The 20,537-nt window shown below is 49.7% G+C and overlaps 1 protein-coding gene across 12 annotated transcripts in view; it reads right to left on the bottom strand.

Moving 5' to 3' along the window:
- The window catches only part of LOC126578952 (collagen alpha-1(XVIII) chain), a 106,216-nt gene that overhangs the window by 59,769 nt on the left and 25,910 nt on the right, over nucleotides 1-20,537 (bottom strand). For all 12 annotated transcript variants that reach the window (XM_050242063.1, XM_050242066.1, XM_050242064.1 and 9 more), the window contains exons 3-4: nucleotides 11,441-11,538; nucleotides 10,108-10,646 (exon numbers count right to left, since the gene is read on the bottom strand). In XM_050242063.1, the coding sequence (XP_050098020.1) occupies nucleotides 10,108-10,646; nucleotides 11,441-11,538 (637 nt within the window). The remainder of the gene's footprint in view (nucleotides 1-10,107; nucleotides 10,647-11,440; nucleotides 11,539-20,537) is intronic.

Here is a 20,537-nt window from a genome sequence, read left to right as displayed (position 1 = left end):
CGCATCCTGAAGTCACCCAGAAAGGCAGAACATAATTTCCTGGAAATGGAATGTCGGTCAGCAGCAGCAGCAGCAACAGCAGAAGTGGTAAGAAAAACATTTTCTTTTTCAATTGCACGCCACTCTCGATAGAATTCAATTTTGTTTCGCAAACGACCAGTCGTCACTGGATAATGGAGATGCTTCTACTTTCTTTTCGAGTGTCTTGTGAAGGGAGCGAGAGAGCCACAGTGTCATAATGTGGAAATAATGTTGATTTCTCCGAAATTGCATTACCGCAGACAGCGGCTCGAAATTGGTGATGATGAAATTTAGATTCGCGTCATGTTCGTCATGTAGCGCAAAGCAGAAAGAGAGAGAGAAATTTGTCATCCGCTGTTTGCGTAAATATTGTCCACAAACAATCCACCTTTTTTTGAGAAATACTTTCTGTTTGTTTCTTGTTGGTCTGCAAAATGATCGTAGAAACCATCGCTTTCAATTACGTCCAGAAGCTGTCAATCTGCTTCAGTTTTATCGCGTTTTATACGATCATTTCAGATGAAATCGGTTGCCCATAACACCGCTGCCCGTTACGATATGATAAGCTCCACCGTCGTCATGCCCAGAGGATAATCCTATCAACTCAACCTCATCCTGTAACCCAAAGCACGGCGATTCGGGATGGAAAAGTTTAATTAAAACCGACAGATTTTCCCGCTCATTACGGGTCTCGAACGGACGGACGGAAGGATCGCTTACCTGTACCCGGGCAGCAACACGTTCGCTGTAGCGCGTCGGCACAAACCAACCCTTGGTCGAACCGGTCACAAGCACGATCCCGAGCAGGAAGAAGCACACGAAGGCCGCTATGACGGCTTTCGCCCTTCCCGACACTACCATCGCCATCGTGGCGACCTTGCACTGGCACTTCCCTCGCGGTCGAGAACAGAACAGAACAGATACCGTAACCGATAATGGGCGCTACACCGGTCTACGTAGAACCCCTGACAACCCTCAGCAGATGATGCACTTTTCCGGAAACGGAATTTTCCCAAAAACTATGCACAGACACCCGCGCGATATGAATCTGGTGCTTCCTGCACTTCCACTCGGATCGCTTCTGCTTCACACACCACTGTACCACTTATGCGGCTACATTCTCCAGACCTCCCAGTGCCCAGTGCGGCCAGTAAACCATGGCGATGCACGATTGCATCCACTTGAGCTGGAACATTCGCTTGCTCACTCTTTTCCTCTTTTTGATATGGTATTCGTTATGTGATATGATGACTTCACCACCACGCCAGACCACCGATCTCGTCCACTCTTGGCTATTGATCTATGATTTGTGGTTTTTTGCCAACGTGCAACTCTTTCAGCACCGCCAGGGGCATCGATGGGAGCGGTTGCGGCCACGTACTCGATTTGGAAATCAACGACAACCGAGCCTCATTTGATGAGCTTCCATGCGCGCGCGTGTTTCAGGTAAATGATGTAAACGAGTATTTCAGTAACCAACAGATCAACAACGAACTAACGAACGAACGAACGAACGAACGGACGAACGATCAAACGTAACTTGGTTATCCTTTTTGTAACAACCCTTTCCCTCCTCCGGTAAAAAACAAACACCCGGAGGCCCCTTATCACAGAACGTATTGATACTCTCCCTCGCAGCCTCTTCTTCCTTTTCTAGGTCGGTTACGAACTGAACCGAACAAAACGAACCGCGTGCACCACCACGTGCGCGACCGCGTAATCCGTGAAATGTGAACGTGAGCGCGAGGCCGCTTTTCTGTGGCCTCCAGCAATTCCCGTCCTGGCACACAAGAATCCTCCGTTCTACACGTTGTGTGAGACGAGCGTGAAAAGAAAAAACGAACAACCGGACGCGCGCGCGACGAACGCGAGATGCAAAAATCGATCCACGATCCGTAACGGGGTGCTTGGATGTGCCGCATTCACTGGATGACAGAACCACTCGGAGCTAAGTAGGCATTGTTGTTAACCGATTGTTGACCGATCCTGCTTAAAGCAGCCAAGAAACACAATCACGTTAAAATTGGGGCGCTTTGGTGCTGTTTTTGGCACGATGACACGCTCGGTATGCTTAATCCTTCGCACCTTGCGCAAACAGACACACTCACGCAAGTGCCAGTTATTCAATTATGCTAATGCCTGCTCGCCAAATGCCTGCCAGGGAGGGCCGGGCGTATGAGTGGTCGATTTGAATGGTGAAAGAATGAAATCACTTTTCGCTGTTTGGCGCGAACCAACACCGTACTGGCCGTACTGGCCAGACACTCACAGCAGCAACAACACATGCAATGTAATCGGATAACGGATCACTGGCACAAACCACAGCACAAACGTGAACCGTTGCGAGCGAATCGGCCCCTCGGTGGCTTATGCTGGCCGTGGTGTGGCTTGGAAGCTAATGCCAGACAGCGCGCGCGCGTGTCTGCAGAGACGAGCGAGGACTGCCAGACGCACGGCGGCGTGGCGTTGGCGAGCAGACACACCAACAGCACAGATGTGCGAGGGGTAAGGTACACACTTAGACCGCCCGGAGTCTGCGGTTCTGGTTCCCGCTTCTGCCAACAGAGAGAGCGAGTGCTTCACGATACGGACGCGAACCCGAATTCGATCGAACGCCAGCAGTGCCGGATTCCGGTGGTAGGTCCGGGGGCTAGCGACGCGCGACAACGACGAACGGTGGCGACGGCGGCAACTGCGGATACGACGACGGAACGCGTTCTCGGACGGTGAAGTACGTGTGTCTTCATCGCGGGCCAACAACAGAATGGTGCGATTGCACAGCATAACTTCCAGGGGAACCGAGTGCACGAATGCGCCTTAAAGGTATACCGTTCCGAACGGACACACTCGGCCGTTGGTTCGGCTTTTTAACGGAATTCATCCTTCACTCCCCTCTTGAGGATCTGTGGTTCATGCACCACCCTGCCTCAGCCCACCCTGGGAGCTGGGAGTTGAGTTTGCTTGCCGTTCAGGCGCAGAATGGCGCTGATGTCGTGAGTTTGTGTCTTCGGAAGCACATACCTTTCAGGCGCATGCGTTCACTTCCCCTGCAAATTATGCCACATTGGCCTGCCTGCGTGCTTGTGTTGGTGAGGTCCTTGGCGATGTTGTGACCGGGATTTCGGTTTACAAACGCCGCTAGTAAGCCGCGTGACGTCACCGTTTAAAGAAGAACTACCCAAAAAGAAGGTCGTCATGGTCGCGCAGCGTAACAGTTGAACCGGCTGGAACGTTCAGCTTAAAGCTAATCCCACACTACCCCCCCCCCCCCCCCGGGGGTGGTTGGGTTTTCTTCCTTTTCGTCGCCATTCCAGTGATGGCGCGATACACCTTTCCCGAGCGTTGAACGCGTGGTCCTCACTTAATGGTGTTACGGTGCCGAAGGTTTTTTCGTCCATTTTCCTGCCAGAATGCCTATCACCGCCTTCTCCCTTCTGCTTCTTGGCCCTCTTTTCGTACCATGGAACATTGGGATCTTATCTGTTGCTGCTTTTGTATGAGAGATCGGTTGCTGCCACTGCCGTTCATTGATTTGTGGCAATGACTTCATTATGTTGGGACGCACCACCCCCAACTGGGTGGGTGGGTGGGCTCACAGAAGCACTTCAATAAAAATCGCTTCAGCGAAATGGGCTTGGGCGTCTCGTCGATCGACGACCCGACCGGTTCTGTTATCGGCGTACGATAATGAACTGCTAAAGTGACTGTTAAGGAGTATCAGCAGCAGCAGCAAGAGTACAGATCGCCGCTACGGAACCAAAGGTAGAAGTAAATAGCACTTAATGCGCTGAATGCGCCCATGGAAAATGGAACGGGGGGTAAGGGGGGGGGGGCGAAATCAATTCCGGCGACTGATTTTGATAAAAGCACTCCACCTCCTCTTCGCTTCCTCCTCGTGCGCTTCTCGTCTGGCTGCGGAATGCGGAATTGATTTCGAGTGCCAAAAATGGCTTTCCACTTTTCCACGCCTGGAGTCATAAACATTCCAAACTGGTAGACGAACATTCCTCGCCCCCGGGGTGCGCGCTCATCTCACAAAACGTCGCTCGTCAGGAGGACACTCTCTCTCTTCAGATGCTTACCATTAAATTGACATAAATTTGTGCCAACAGACAACAAACACAAACACCCAGCGAAAAGGGAGAAGTGGCACGTGCTGTACCGTCATCAACCTTGCCAACCATTGTAGACTGATCATCCGAGAGAGAGAGACAGCGTTTTGAGGTCGGTTCGGCGTGTTCGCGACCGGTCAGGACTTTACCAAGTTAATCATCATCCGTCGCATCAAGACAAACAACAGCGCCGGGCAGCGGGTAGGGACAGAAATTTGCTTTCTGGTTCCGGTACACTGGTCCGTTTTTTGGCTAATGAATAAACCAAACGTACCTGGTGTGTCCTGATCGTGGATCGAGCGCAGGATCCTCGAAGCAAGAAAAATGATTTCTCCAAACATGAATGCTCACTTCGGTGCTCATCCATCGTTGTGTAGTCGCTGTGTGATGATGGCCAGGCCACCAAAACACACCCATACTCGTACAGTGACTGACAGTGACCATAAGCTTGCGAGATGTTGAGCTGGAGAAGCATTGTGGAGGGTGTTCAAGTGCTTCATAACGAGCACCACATTGCTGGCCACCATAAATCATTGCGATTTTGCTTTATCCAAGCGTTTTGCGGTCGTCGTGTGTGGTGCTCGCCTCGGAATCTCTGGCCAGCTCTGGCGAGCGTAAAGTGCAACCAGAGCTGCTGTTATACCACTTCGGAACCACACTTCGACAGGCCACCAGACGGACGGGCTAATGAAGGGGAAAATTTCCGAACCCCGGTGAAATGGGACGGGGAGGATCCTGATAAAACGTTTCCTCACATGGCGTAGTACACTTCCTGGTGCACACGACGACGACGACGATGTGGTGGAAGTTTGCGGCACAAAACCGGGAAAGCGGTTTGCCGTGGCGTTTAGCCGATCATTCACAGCGACGTCGTCGGCCCAGACCACGGAGCGAAGATTAGAAAATCCCATTTCATCCTTGGCACCAACGCTTGCCATGTATGGAAGGCACTAGGCAGTCTGCAGCACTGCACTGGCGATAATGATTATATGCTTGATAATGATAATGTTTAAGCGCTTCTTGCTGACGGCGCAAGATGATGGCCAGGACCTGCGAAGCGAGAGGATCCGACGAAGGAGAGAGAGAGAGAGGTAAATTTTTATTAGATGCTCCTCGTACCTTAACTTCCCCGGTTGCTGCATGATTTGCATTTGAATAATTAGAGTGTTTTTGGAAGCAAAACTTGATCCTGCCGAAGGTGCTGCCATCGGTCGGTTCGGTTCGGTTTGTCCCGTCCGAAAAGTTGAGGAATTCATATTTTAATATTCTATTTTCCTCCTCCAGAAATTCCGTCATCGCTATGGAGCTAATTTAGACGAGACGTAGACGCCTGCTGACCAGCATTCCAGCATTGTTGCTGTCAATACCGGAAAAATGTTTGTCTAAGCGGCAAGACCAAGCCAGCACAGCCAGTCAGGTCAAGTTCCTTGGACTTTCAGCACAGCACAGAAGGGACATTCTCGTCGATCCAGTGATCCCTCTCCAGGGGGAGGGTGGCAAGATTAGTTTTTCCCCTGGGAAAGGGAGTTGCAGAGTTCCTTGCGCTTCTGTGCAGTGCAAGTCCGGAAAGCCACAAGGAAGAGGCCACAAGGAAGCGGACATTAATTGAAACAATACACGAAATACTCTGTCCGGGGTCTTGTGGACCTCCATTCTTCGCTTCGACTACTGAGGAGCCTGCATCCAAGGCCAGGAAGGAAGCAACTGCGCTCGGTCCAATGAATTCCATGTCGAAGGTGCATAATGATGTGAAAAATGAATTATGCAAAACCTTCCTGTAGGGGCGGTGGGCAACCTATAACCTCCGGCTCCGGTTGGTCGCGCTGATGCGAAAGGCAAAAGAATCGAGGGACCCAGTATCGAGTCAAGGCACATGGCAGCGGTGCGGTCTGGTTGTTATGTTTGCTTCAAACCCATGGTGGTCCTGGGCTGTGTTATTGAATCGCTTGCAGAATGTTTGTCCAACCTGCATCCGGTCCGCCCAACGCCAGCGCTGCAATTGCTTCGTGTTTTCCTTCCCCTAAAATGGTTACGTTTTCCAACCCCAAACTCCCCTTTCAGGTGGGTTGAATTGAGAAATTGCCAGTCAGTGTCAACGTAGGTGAAACGGTGCCCACCCCGAATACCTTGGGCCAAGTAATGGTGGCTTCCGGAATGAATGAATGGCCTGGCCCAGGACCGAGGGGTGGGACAGACCTCCCCCCAAATTGTTGTTGCTAAATCACTTCCATTCAGCTGCCAAGGGGCTTTGTCACGTGAAGGAGCAACATGTCTGCTCTCCGTTGCTCTTGCTTGCTTGTTGGCCATTTGTTATGCGGAAGTCTTCTCGCAGCCGGCTGGGAACCCATGGGGAGTTCCGCAATCCCCCGAGTAGGTCCTTTTCTTCCATCCTTTTCCAGCACAAGGGTAACTCGATGATGAAAGCCTTTTCGCAGCAAAACAATGGTTAGTCGGTGCTCCATTAAATCTTACTCCAGCAGCTTGCTGCTTCGATAGCAATAAGAGCGTAGCCCATTGCGTACTTAAGCGATAATGTCGTCTTGATGAGCCGCACGGCCTGCTTGAGTGGCGTGGCATGGCGTGGCCCTTCAGTTTAGCTGCTTCTCCTCACTCCACAGCCTACTACTCCAGTCGATCCAACGGAAGACACAACATCGACAGCAACATCCTGTGCACAGCATGGAGTTGGTAGTGGCTTGATTGGCGTCGTATTTGGTTCGAGGAGCGGATTCCCCGGGCCACGATGATAAGACGATTGCGGCAGAGGTGAAATGATTCCCAGGAATCCCTTTCCATCTTCCCGATCTGTTTCACCGTCTTCACCGTAGCGTCAGTGTTGTGGTTCTTTGTGGCGGATTCACTCGCTCAAGACGCCATTTCCATTTGTTACCTTTGTTAAGGTGGGCTCCTGGTGGTGGTGAGAGGAAAAAGAAACAGCTAGCTCTAGCCCACGATGTGAAGCTCATTGAAACCGATGGTAAACATTATCATAAACCCCTCCGTGTAGCAACAACCAACCCTGGACGCTAATCCTCATCGTATCCACGTTGCCATGGTGTTCTCCTCGGCTACTAGCGGCCGGAATGCAATTTGACGTTTCGAGTGGGAGCAAATGTGGGGCATAAAAGGCGTCGACCTGTGTGTTTGCGTGTGTCTCACGTTTTTTTCCACTGGGACGCTCGGCCTCGTTTAACGATACACAAGCGATGATCGATCATCGCGGGCCGCACCGCGGAGTCTCGGAGTAGCAGGAGTGGCCGATTGCCTAATGAAACATGATGCGTAATCGACACAAATCACTCCCCAACAGACAATCCCGCCCGAGGGGCGTGGACGGAGGTTTCTTAGGGTGAGTTCTGGAGAGCTAATGTGCAAGATTAAACTCGGCTTTAGGTCGCTGCTACTCTCGACAGCCGCGAGCAATGATGAGGATCTCGAACGGCTCGAGCACTCCAATGAACGAAAACCTTCCTCGCGCGCTTTTCGGTACCAAACGTGATAGGAAAAAGAGGGAAAAAGGATGGTGGAGAGGTAGCTAATTGCCTCCTAAATGCCGTACACTTTGCAGACTCCCTCCGCTCGGGTGTTCTGGATCGGCGAACAAATCATCATTTCTCCTTCCTTAACCAACTGGCATCGGCCGTCATTCACGCACCGTACCGTACCGTACCGTTCGTCCGTCCGGATTATGTTGGATGGAGGCCACCGAAAATAGGTCGCCTCTGATCGAACCTCCAGGCCAGAGATCTTGCCAGATCGTACCGGCTAGTTTGGGTTACACAGTGTGCTCCGTTTACGAAATCGGGGAAAAACCGGAAGAGACCCGAGAGCACAACCGCTGGTAAACCGCAACGCGCGCCCAGCGATGCGACAGATGAGACGACCGCAGACCCGTGGCAGCTCACATGAGCCACACGGCGAGGGCGGGGGGGGGGGGGCCATCTGGCAATCCTCGACATTACCGGCCGCACTCTGCCGTTACGCAAATTACCATCTGGCGAAAGGAGCTCGCGCCACTCTTGATGCTTTGGCAGGTGAGCCATTGCCGACATGCTACACAGGTGCCAGTGAGGCAATGTGTGCTCGATGGTGTCACTTGAGTCTTACGAGCTCTTGGCCTGAACGGTCTGGAAACAAAGGATCTTCGAGGGAAAAGGGATTTCGTTTAATGTATTTACTTCGTTCGATTTAGCATCAATTGTGACTTTCTGCTTCATCAAATCGAACTCACGTGAGTGAATAGGGATCATTATTAAGTAATCAATACCACCAGGCAGCAGCGTACGGTTGCGCTAATTGAGAAGTAAATCGTTCCACATTCCAACCAACTGTTGCCATTCAAAGTATGTTTAATATTGTGCATTCCGTTGGGTAAATTCATCTGAAACAGAAATGCAAGCGTCTCTCTCTTCGGTAAATTCATTCAATCGATCAGCATCAGGTATCATTTGTTCTGATAATTTAATCAGTTGATTATTCAATATGTACTTTATGTTGAAATTCTATTGAAATGATTACTGACTATCCACCGTGCGCTATCGAAACATTGACAAATCATTTACATAAAAGTAGTTGAATTAAAATTCAATTCTGGCAAATGGATGACTCGTTATCAGAAAGCAATAGCATCCACTCCAGATCGTCTAATGGTAACAGTAGATACCGCTTTCTGGGAAATCAATTTGCAGTTAACATTTTACACGTTTAATGTGAAACATCAAACAGTACGCGCAGCCGTGAACCGTTCTGGCAAATTAATGCTAACTCCTACTCCAAAAAAAAGGACACGAAATCGAAATGGTCGAAAAAAAAACGATCTCAAAAGTAGAATCGAGAATTACAAAACCGGAATGCCATGAACCTCTGTGCACCATCTTTTGAATCTCCGGGGTCGCCGGTGGCTTCGGTGGCAATCACGGAATGTTCCGAATGCGATTTGCGACGACCGTAAATGTCGATGAGCTGTCGGGGGGGTCGGTGCAACGGTCGAAAGGTGACGCAAGAATCGGGAAACTCGGGAAACATTAACGGACCCATTCTAGTGCTAAGCCGCATGATGGATGGAAATGAGCGGAAGTCGATCGTTGCCAGTTAAAGTACCAATTACTTGCTACCATTTCGGCGGGGGGGGGGGGGGAGGGTCCCGGGGGCCCCGGAAATCATGTCAAGTGATGGCATCACATGTCCGGTGTTTTAAGTGGTTCTGGCACGGGATTTGAATCTCGCCAGAGCCAGATTTGTTTCTCGAGTTAAAGTAAGGCCACATCTCGAATCCGGATCGGTAACGGTGGTGCCCGAGCAGCAGTGACCTTTCACCGAGAGCACCGAGTGGCCGGGGCCGGGGACCGGGGAAAGTTACAAAACCGCCGGTAAACCGCTTGGCCCCTGGTCTTGGCCTCAATTTACGTGCCGCAGTTGAAACGATCGTCCTTATCAGCAGTCCTGATGAAATTTTAATAGACACCTTTGCGGCCAACCTAACACCTCACTCGCTATCTCCCTCTCTTTCTCTCTTTCTCTAACTGTTTGTCTGGAAAATCGTGGTGTCGGATCAAGAGCGAGGCAACAAGCACAGTGTCCGGGTGTCAGCAAACAAAACGAATGCTCCCGACTGCCGGAGTAAACCGGACCGGACTGCTGTCCATGGAACCGTGGCCGAATTGCGGGTTTTGCGGGACGCTGCTTTTGCTTTATTTGAGTTTCGAAGTTTACCGTTCCCGGTGTACGGCTGACCACTACTAGCCCGTGCAAGAGGGTGTTTTCAGGTCTTGCCAAGGGGGTGTGAGTAGCTTGCGAGTTTTCAGAGATGGAGGTCATTAATTAAAAATTCATTTCAGACGCAGTTACACAGAGCTGGCGCCCAGGATTTTCGCAAATCAGTGTCAAGACGAGCGAACAGTGTCTGTTTCTGCAGAGCGTGGAACGCGGTGGAATGGATGTCCGGCACCTTCTGTAAGGGAAGGAGAGTACTTACCTCGAACTTTTTCTTTAGCTTAGGACCGGCCTGACCAACGTAAACGGTCGAGGCGGAATCGAACACTAACTTACGCGGTTGCTTCTTCACCCAGTCGGTGTTGTTGAGCACACAGTTGTAGTAAAAGTCGACGTGGTCGTGCATGATGCGAAACATCAGTGGATGCCACTTGTTCTTTTGGAACGGGAACTGAAACGATGACAGCCGCTTGCTGGTAATGTCTTGCCGGTAGTCGGTGTAGAACAGGGTGGCATTCCAGTCGTCGCCGGATGCCGTCGGTTCGAGCAGCAGCCCGAGCTGGACAACGGTGTCGAGCGAGTTGACCACACTGAAGACCCATCCGCCGGAGCTGGTCATTGGTTTGACGTACGCGGACACCACAAAGTCCTGCAGGTTGTCGGTGAGCACGAGCTGGTACGGTGATTTGACGTCCGCCTCGCTGCCAAACTGGAACACTGGGAAACCGTCCGGTCCGTTGACGTAGTCCACACCCTCCTCGCTCTCGATCGCCGCCAGTAGATCCCGTTCCGCGTACAAGTCTACCGGGAAATAGAAAAGATTGTTAGTTTTGTAGCTTTGCTCTCTTGACAAATGAAATTAAGCACGTGTCGCGGTTTCTCGTGCGAGCTAGCCGTTACATTTTGAAATCATATGCCCCTGTGTTTATGCAATATGTAGTTTACAGCATAACCTTAGGGACATATGATTCGTTTCGTGCAAGTTGCGTGAGAGAGATGCTGGATTTTTAAAACCACACAATTTTCCAGTTAAATTTAGCCTTTTTATCTTAAAAGGATGGAATACTTAAAACAATTTAAGCTCTAATTGGCTTCCGTAATCTTATTCCAACACGTTCCAAAGCCGTTTGTTAATCAATCGATCGAAATCGATTCTCAAATTCTCTTGGGGTGCATCCTTGAAGATGGATCGCGGCACATCAAAGTCATTATTCGCTTCCGGTTACCGCTCTGGCGAATGAATATGAATGGAACAACATTTTTATAATACCTCAATGGAGTGACCGCACGATGGAACATTCTTGCCAAAAAGATATCGGACAACACTGTTGGCCATTCACGGATGTTCTCATCACATCCCCACGGCGGAAGCCAAATCGCGCGCAAAGCCTAGTTTATAGCCTTCTTCGACCAATCTAGCGTGCTCTCGAGCTACCATCATCATAACTGTCACCGCTGGTTGCGAAGCTACCGATCGGCATCACGATAAGCCACGGGACCATTAGGAAACCTTGAGAAGCCGAGCTATGCTATCGCTGCCCATCGCGCCCGTGAGCTAGAGAGCGCTTAGCCGGCACAGAGTGAGTCACACTTACCTTTAAAACTGACCACATCACCCCCTACCAATGCCAGCTGCGATGAGGTCACCCTGTGTGCGATGCAAATCAACGTCAAGATCGCTCCGTACAGCCGCCTGAAGAAGAGAAAGAAGGTGAAACGCTCTATAAGACCGAGATTGGATATGAATTTAAAGCAGACTGTGAGTCGGAGCGCGTAATCAGGCCGCTGATCGGTCAGAGAAATGCTGGCAAAGCATCGTATGTCATTCCAAACGAGGAGTTACATGCGTTGTTAGGCCCTTCGCGCCCCCTTCCGATGGCTCTATCTGCGGCACTACGATAGTAAAACACTTTCTACTCATTTACGTGATGATTCCCATGCCAATGGTACAATTCAAACGCGATTGGCCATGTCGTGACCATGTAATCCTTATTCGATTCAAGCATTTTAGAAAAAAATACCCATCCATCGACCATCGGTTTAATCTAGCAGAGCTATGGTGAGAGTGAGCGAGTGGCAATAAAAAGTTCATCCAAAAAGCTGACTCTGCTTCGCTTATCGTCACAGCTGCGAGGCAAACACGTGCCTGATTGTATCGCGTATCCGTGTGGTCTTTGGTGTAGAACTTTCGAAGATTTATTTCCATCCAGCCGCCTTGGCCACACCAAGTGGACTCACAAAACGAACGAAAAAGAGGACGAGGCCACGCACCAACTTCACATCGGACATGCAATTGGCAACAGTTTTTCGTGGGGGTCCGCCACAGTTTTATTGGTCGCTGCCAGGGTGACAGAATCGCCGTCAGCATGTCAGTCAGTCCGGCATTTTCCGGCCATCCACGGGAAAAGCCGCTGCCAGTGGTCGAGGCATGGATTTGGTGCGCGTGGCATTTGATTTTATGACCCGCTCGGGCCTCGGGCACTCTGGATCCCACGGAAAACACCCATACTAAACCAACAAACGGCACCATACGGTCGCAAAAGAATGGTTTTACATGTGAAAACCCACTCCACACACGGAGCACCGGCTGTGGGCCTTGCAGGTACTGGTCTCGGATTCTCGTGTGACGTTGGCCGCTAGCGTCGTAAAATCTGATCAATCATGCAGCCGGGTTGACAGCTGATGAATTTTCACGGTTCATGGAGGAGGCGAAATACTTGCAAAAAGGCAGGGCGGGCGTGTGTGCTTTCGACCTTCGCATCGCGAAAGACATATGAACGTTCTCTATTACGGGGCGGGGACTCCCCTGGACTTGGATGAGATTTTTCACAGATTGCAACAACATGCACAGCAACCTACGGCGAAAAGCGTCGTTCGCGACAGTCGCAGATTGCTATGTCGGATGGCTGTGTCAACTCACTCACTCGACTCATGCAGGCAGACAGACGAAACAGCTCAATTCCATGCCGCCTAGCGACTGGCCTAGGTGCTGGCTGTAGGATCCAGGGAAACGCTGCCGGCTGCCATGATAAATGGTGCCTTAGATTAAACAAATTGTATCAATTTCATTTTTGGGCTCCGGAGGAATGTCAACAGTGGAAAGGGAAGAGGCTGGAAGTTGTGGAAGGATGAAAAGTATTGCGTGAGGAATAAATTAAAAGTTTGTCACTCACTCCAGGAAGTTCCACTGCTCCGCAAGCAGCAGCATCAAGTCGTTGTTGGAAGGAAAGTGATGACAACATAATTATGATTGGCAGCGAAGAGAGGAAGGGCACTCGAAGAAGAAGAGAAGAACTCTAGATCCTCGGTCTTTTGTTGCTGTGCGCTAAATGGATGCAATTTACAAACTCACGCGACAGAAGCTTAACCACGTCAGCGAACGTGTGGCAGCGGTCCTGTTAGGACGCGTCATCGTCGTTTGTCAAGCTCTTCGCTGGAAGAACGCTTCCCGCGCAAACAGGTTAGCCTTTCCGGCTCCGGCCCAAATGGTGTTTTGACTAATTTCGCGTCTATTACATTTGTTTTCCTCCATGAAAAACAAACTCCACTCTCCGTCCTCTTTGAGAATTCTTAAGATCCAAAATGGAATGGCAGCAGATGCTCGTTCGTTCAAGTCTTTCCAGCAAACCAACAATCGCGATGAAAAGCGTAAGTGAGTTCGCTCTACAAACAGACAGACACGCACCGTCTGCCAGCCCCATCAAACGCATTCGTCATGAAAGCCATTTTTCGTGGCCCTTAGGTTGTCGCTTTAACTTTTCATTTCTTCCAAAAATTTATAACCCCCAAACAGTCGACTCCCAAGAACAGACTGCCCGTCGTATGCTCTACCGTGTTGCCCTGGAAACCCCGGAGAGAAATTGCTGGTGGTGCGGAGTAATTAATGATGGAGCACTATTGTCGAGCACTGAGGGAACCGCGTGGCTTGCTTCGATTTGTTGCAGATGTTGCGGTGCCACTGAAGCTTGGAACGAATGGCTCGTGGTCAACCACTCTACTCTAGCAAAGGGAACTGCTGGTGAGGAGTGTTTCTCGAACCCCACCGACGCAAGTGTTACTGATCGTCGCCTTTCCGCGGGTTGCCTGCACGTGCTTGTGGCCAGCACGTCAGCAGCAGCAGCAGCAGCGCCAGAAACAGCAATGAATGAGTTTAATTACCAACAAACAGAGCTGCCTAACTTTGGCCTCGACCCTCGTCGCCATTTTCGGGCATTCTGCGCCTCAGTAGCAGCCGTCGTCGTCCGTCGTCTGTCGAAAATGCGACGCGGCCACTTGTTGCTCTGGCTGAACGATTGTCAATGGAGTGGGCGCCATCCCCATGGCCCCAAGAAGTTACTGCCACTTTCGTTAAGAAGTCTCGCGGCCCAAAATGGCGTCTTGCTAGCTTGTTTGGTGATACGAGATCCCCTTCCGTTCTGCCGATCGGATATCAAACGACAAAAATGGAAACAAATTCTCTTCTCCTTCTCCTCGTTTGATGTTTGACCGAGATGAGCGGTGCGCTGCTGTGTGATTGCGGCGTACCGGCGGGCGGAAAATGAGTTTTCCATCGAAACCGTTCCATGCTGCTGCTTCTAGAAAGTTACTTTACGCAGATTGTTCGTAGGAAGTGACATTCGTGAAGACCACCCCGGGTGGCAATATTCTGAGCTGGTATTCGCTGCCCCCCCCCCCCCCCCCGCGCGTTTGATGTTCGCGTTCGCGTCATCCGGATCGATTACCGAAACGGAAAACCTCAGCGCCGGCCTGGTAATCCCCATCCCCTTGCAAGGGGTAATGGGATCTCTATTTATTTGCATTAACTTCGAGATTCATCTTCGAGCGGCAACCTTCGAGGCCTGCCTTGCCGGCTTCATTTGATTTTCCCAATTTTCCATCAAGCGAGACAATGTTTATGTCTTTTCCCGGGGGCCTCCGTAAAGCCGGAAGCCGGAAGCGGGCTAAACCATCACCGGCTGGACCGAGCACGTCAACCGAACCGAACGTTGGATGACAGTTGGTCGTTTCGTCGAAAACGGAAGTACAACCGCCAACCGTCATAAATCGGAACCGCTTTTTGTTCTCCCACCAGGGGGGGGGGGGGGGTAGCGCGGCCATTCGCACTGGGTGACTGTGAATGGACCGACGGTTGCCCGTTAATGCGAAGCAATAAGGTATTAAGCTGGATCATAATCGACGATGGCAAGGAGCGGGATTACACGAAAGGCACGGCGGGGCAGGGATTTAACGGTTTTACAACCAGCTCGCCGTTTTCACGCCTGCTAATAACGACTTCTCAACCCTTTAAACGGAGCTAATGGTAATGGCAAAACAGAGGGAAGGGAATTCAGTAGCGATGTTTAGCGGAGAAAGGGCCGAACAACATGCTTAAAAATCAAAAGTTTTTTTTTATAAGAAATCGTGTCCAAGGCCCATGTTCTAGCTCACGAGCGAGAAGCTAAGTAGCGCCAGGAGATTAAGCTGTGCTTTATTTGTGAGCCCTTTTTTGCGCAACGCTTTGCTGTGCGAAATGACATTTAATGTTTCACTTCAAACAAGCTGATCCGCCATTAAAAAGGCAAAGCATTCTTTGACGAATGGGGTTCGGGCGCAACATCAAACAAGATACCATCCCCCAAAAACAATGGCTTACTGTTGCTCGGCTCCTAGTTACATCTAGTGAGCGCCACATACAGGAAATGCCCTTTGGAAACCGAGCTGGATGCTGATGTTGTTTGCTAGCAACGATCCATGTTCTCCTCTTCGCATCCGACAACGGAGCATCCGATTGGCGGTGCGTGGGCTACGACGGAATTTAGATTCTCGATACCCAATCCGCCGCATTCCTGTTTCCGGCGCGAACATAATAAATGAAGCCATTCCGTGAATTCATCATATGATTAAACACGTTCTCTGTGCAAATAGCGCTCACAGAGTGCTCCATGCGCATGATTTGCGCTAGAAACATTTCCGAAGGAAAGAAACTGAAGAAAAACATCAAACAAAAACCACCACCACTTCCGTACGGATACAACTTTATTATTGAGCGAGAGTTTTTGAGGGCAGCTTGTTTATTCTGGCGTGCGGTATATGCGCAATGTTTTGCCAAAGATGAGCAATCTCGCTTGTGCGACGTTCTCCGAAATTGAACAGCCAAAAATTACACAAAATCCATGTGCTCCGGTGGTGGGCCCGTGTGCTCGTTACTTGTGCTTCACGAATTTTTGCCGGTGATCATCGGTGATTCATAAGCATTAATGGCTCAGTGAAGCAATTCAATTGGATGCTGGAATTCCAAGCGAATGGAGGAGCCTTTTTCGGGAATTCTGGCCTTCTGGGAACAAGTTCCCAAAGATAATCGGGATTGTCACCGAAAATTCGTTTTAAAATCCTGGAAATGCACGACACTTAACTGAAGTAATCGCTTGGCCACGACCACCGTACTGTAGGCTTTGCTGGCCCGAACCGATAATGGATTAACATGGAGCTGCTGTCGTCTCGTGAGCCGGGCTTAAAATTGGCCAACACCAGTTGCAATCGGCGCTACAAATGGTTCGCCAATCATACGCACAAAATGGTTTGCTAAAAGCCCACCCAGATAGGCACCCAGGAATCGAACTGGCCACAAAAAAAGTCAATCCTTTGTTGGTGCTCCGGGAACGGGAATGTTGAGCACCAGCGATTTGCAAATTGGCCAACGATCCCGATACACTGCTACCAGCGGGAGTAGCGCCATGTAGCGGACACGGAGCAGTTCGCAACTAATCTCAATGCACGCCTGGCTAGGCGCCATGTTCGGTTTAGGATTGAGGTTCAGGTGGATGTCATTCAAGCCATTCAATGGCAGAGCAGACGATGAAAATGAAAAACAAAACCTTGGCTCAATCTGACGCCGGTCCTTACCGAGTCAATAATTGAATATTTATTGATTTTTCTTCCGGTGGTGGCCACCAAAACGGCATGATGAATCGATCGGACCGTAAATGGTGAGATACCGAGCCGGGGAGCGCACGCTCCAAAAAGGTCCGGCACGCCACGGTGCACGTTGCTTCGTGCAGTTCCAGTAGCCCTCGAGCAGACATATTATCTGGAATGGGGGCTCATGACTTTTAGCAGGTGCAGGTGGGGGAAGTGATTTGTAAAACAGAATGCAAAGCAATACGCCAGCTCGCGAGAGAGATATTCACGGTATTGGCTTAACGAGGAAGCTTTTTGGGGCCGTTTTCCCGTGGAAATAGACCTGCGGATTAGCGTGCAAGTAATAACGCGCTGACCCCATTGTGTTCGCCGGTAGGAGAATTAGGGCGAACACAAAACGAACTTACCAAAAATAGCAACGTAACACTACAATGCTTCAATGGTGATTGTTTGCGAACGAAGCCTGAACTTACGTAGGTTCCCGTCCACATTATGACACAAGGATAATCTTTTTCTTTTAACGATTCTCTGTTTTATTTTGCGTTCGTCAAGTTCGTCGATTCCCTTGATCCCCTTTCGCAAACGAACAGACAGGACAGAATGTGTGTTATCCTTCGTCCTTTCGCGGAGGAAGAATTAATTTGTTTCCCTTCTCGGAACAACAGTTCAAAGCGTCAAATCGATTTCTACGTTCCGATCGATCGATTCTGAAGACAAAGCTCAGCCCGTTCCAGGGGAAGCAACAGGCCACGCGAGGTCCCGTGGTAAAGGGAACAAACAAAAGTTCGAGGAAAGTTTGTACTCCACGGAAAACCCCAACGGAAAAAACGCGTTTGCGAAACAAAAACACGCGGTGAAGGAGCGGTGGAAAATCCATTTTCCGTTTAAGTGAGGCGCGTTTAAGTGAGGTTATGAGGTCTTCCAAGCGGTGGCGACGTCGGCTTATCAATCGGTGAATAGAGTCGCCGCTCATCCTCAGCTTCATTCGAAAAACATTTTTTTTTTTATCCTTGATCCGTGGAGGGCAACCGAGTGGAATATTTTTATTGGAGGGCATTAACGAAAGGTGATTGAATATGTAGCAGCACTTTTGGCTAGGACAGAAACACACATGCGGAATACGAATTTTATTGCTAGTAAAACATGCAAATCGCAAAACTGGAACATCATATTACAAGACGTTAAACAGATGACCACATTCCTCCAATTGCGCCCGAGTGAAACTGTTCTCCAGAATAGCCACCCATTCAAAAGGGCTCATATTGTTTGCACTAAAAAATCACACTCATTTTACAAACGATTTATCGACACTTCAAACAGTAACCGACTCTCGGCTCTTGACGCAGTTAATGGGTCATATGAATCTCTCCTCAACTTCTGCTGCTGCTGCTCTGCGCGGTCTGGTCGGTCACACCCTTTCACTTCATGCCGTAAATCATGTTTTATCTCATGTTCGTTCTCCTCTCCCTCAGTTCCCCCTGTGGCCGTGGCCTGGCAAACACGCCGGGCCAATAGCTTCGAGTGTCGACTGCTGCAACTCGGAAGCGAAGAAGAGAGTCCACAATCAACTGCCAGCCCACACTTGTTGGTCGTCGCTGTTTGATTCGTACTATGCCACGGTTCATAATCCATGCGAACCACTTGCACTTGAGGAATCTTATCCACTCCTAGAGAGACGGTACTTTTGCCCATATTTAGTGCTTCTCCTCGCTCGCCAACGGAACGGAGGAAAGGTTGAAGTCGATTGAGCACGTTGCAGCGAACAAGCGTTCTTTCACGTCCTCTAGTGCGAGTCGATATTTGCTCTTTCGCTCTTAGCTAACTTCACGTGACACTACATTCATTCAGTTATTGAAAGTCGTCGCTGCTGCTGCTGCACTGAGGATTGCATATTGGAATACCCCAACGTGTGAGCGAAGACGTCTTGAGTCAACCAGCAGCAGTCGTCGTCGATGTGTCGATGAAAAGATAATACCGGCTTGCGAGGAGACTTGGCTTGCCGATGACCAACTTTTGCTCAGGCAGCCGAGCTCGCCTCGATGAAATATTTACTCTTCGCCTTCGCTGGCACCAGACTGGCTGGCGATGATCGCACCTTTACCTTTGAAGGTCTTCCCGCATGGACCTCTGTTCGGCTCAGTTTCAAGCTGCAGCAGCGAGCATAGCTCGGTGTCTAATCCCGGACTGCCGGGGCCCAGTGTTCGGAGCACGGATCAAGCGCGGCAGGTGGCCACAGTTGCGCTTTGCGGTCCATGTGCGGGATGTTTGCCGTTGTTAAACAGCAGACAATGTTGGGGTGGACCGTGGAGTTTGTCACATTGTTGGATGGCAGCAGCAGCAGCAGCAACAAACTTTGTGCCATGACGCATAAGGTCAAAGCAATCCATCTTTTTTGCGGTACGGTTTATGGTAATTTTTCTCTCATATCTTAATGAGAGAATCTAAATGGAAGTGAGCTTAAGGATGTTTCAGGGGCTGTCTTTGGGAATAAAAATGGCAGATTTTATGTAAAAGCGATCGTGAATGCTGTCTGCAAACAGTAATGTTGCAATCTTCCACTACGCACGCTACCTCCAGTCTCAAGATGCACATTTATCGCGTGTAGGTGTCATCAAAACGTGTTGCGATGTCACGATCTGCTACACAGCAGCATCGTTTGATTGCATCCGCTGAATCAGAAAGCCATGCATAAACGCCTCCGATACAAGGAGTCTAATACATGCCGATCCGTTGCGCGCGCGCGCGATTGACGGACAGCTTCGACGTCGACTGTCATCAGCGGAAAGTGGAAATCGATCGACAGAACACATTTGAGATAGATTTGGTGTCACGCCATCAGCGTCACCGATCAATCACTTGGGAGGTGATGGTGGACGCAATGTGATCCCGGTGCTGATCTGTGAAATTGAGAATCAACTTCCGCAGGACATGCGAGCGGCCGTAGTTCGCAGAACCCACCCAGTGACAGATATTTAATTGAGATTAATCGGTTTGCCCGTCTTTACGGCCGTGTGTCCATCGATTCGTTCTAGTGAATCGATTTGAAACAATCGTCTGTACAATTTCCAGTAAATTTCACTCTATGACTGTATGAGTGAATGATAGTAACTGAAACATAATTTAGTCATCAACTGTGGTGCGGCTGGTTTGATGGAATTACAAGCTGCTGTCACCGGAGTTCCAGGAAAGGGGTGGGCTATCGGAATTGTGAAATGAACTGTCCATAACTAGCGGCGGTGGCCTCCTCAGCGCGAATGTCAAATGAAGTGCTCCGCAAACATGCCAAAAACACCGAAACGGTGCTAATTGACAAGTGAACTTTAGCTTTCAAGCATCAATTTCCATGTTATTTATCCTTCTCGCCAGTGTGTTTTTTCTTCTTCTTCTGATGCTGTTGTTGTTTGTCTCTTCAATTGATCCAATGCTCGCATGCTGCAGTTGCGTGTTGCGTGGTTGGTGGCCAGAGGATGATTTTTGAGGACTGATTTTGTTTTGTTCCCCTGTTCCATGTCCGAGCATTGATCGATCGGTTTTTTGTTGGCGTGCAAAGGCATGAAATCGGTTCGAACATGACACTGTTCCGTGCGCTTCATCAGCTTCATGGGGTTGATTGGCCAGCTAATGAGGTTGAATCTTTTTTTTTCTCTGTTCAATTAGCATGATACCATGACCGGCAGTTGCAGCACAGTTCATAATAGAGCTTTGTGTTTAATAACATAAAAATGATTATCGATGATTGTTAATGGGATTCGAATTCTAACGATTTAAACTTAAAGCGAAAATAATATTTATTGA

Source organism: Anopheles aquasalis, chromosome 3 (genome assembly GCF_943734665.1).
Source record: "Anopheles aquasalis chromosome 3, idAnoAquaMG_Q_19, whole genome shotgun sequence".
NCBI classification, from domain to species: Eukaryota; Metazoa; Arthropoda; class Insecta; order Diptera; family Culicidae; genus Anopheles; species Anopheles aquasalis.
The sequence above is the reverse complement of the archived record's forward strand: the minus strand, read 5'-3'. Positions and strand labels throughout refer to the sequence as shown.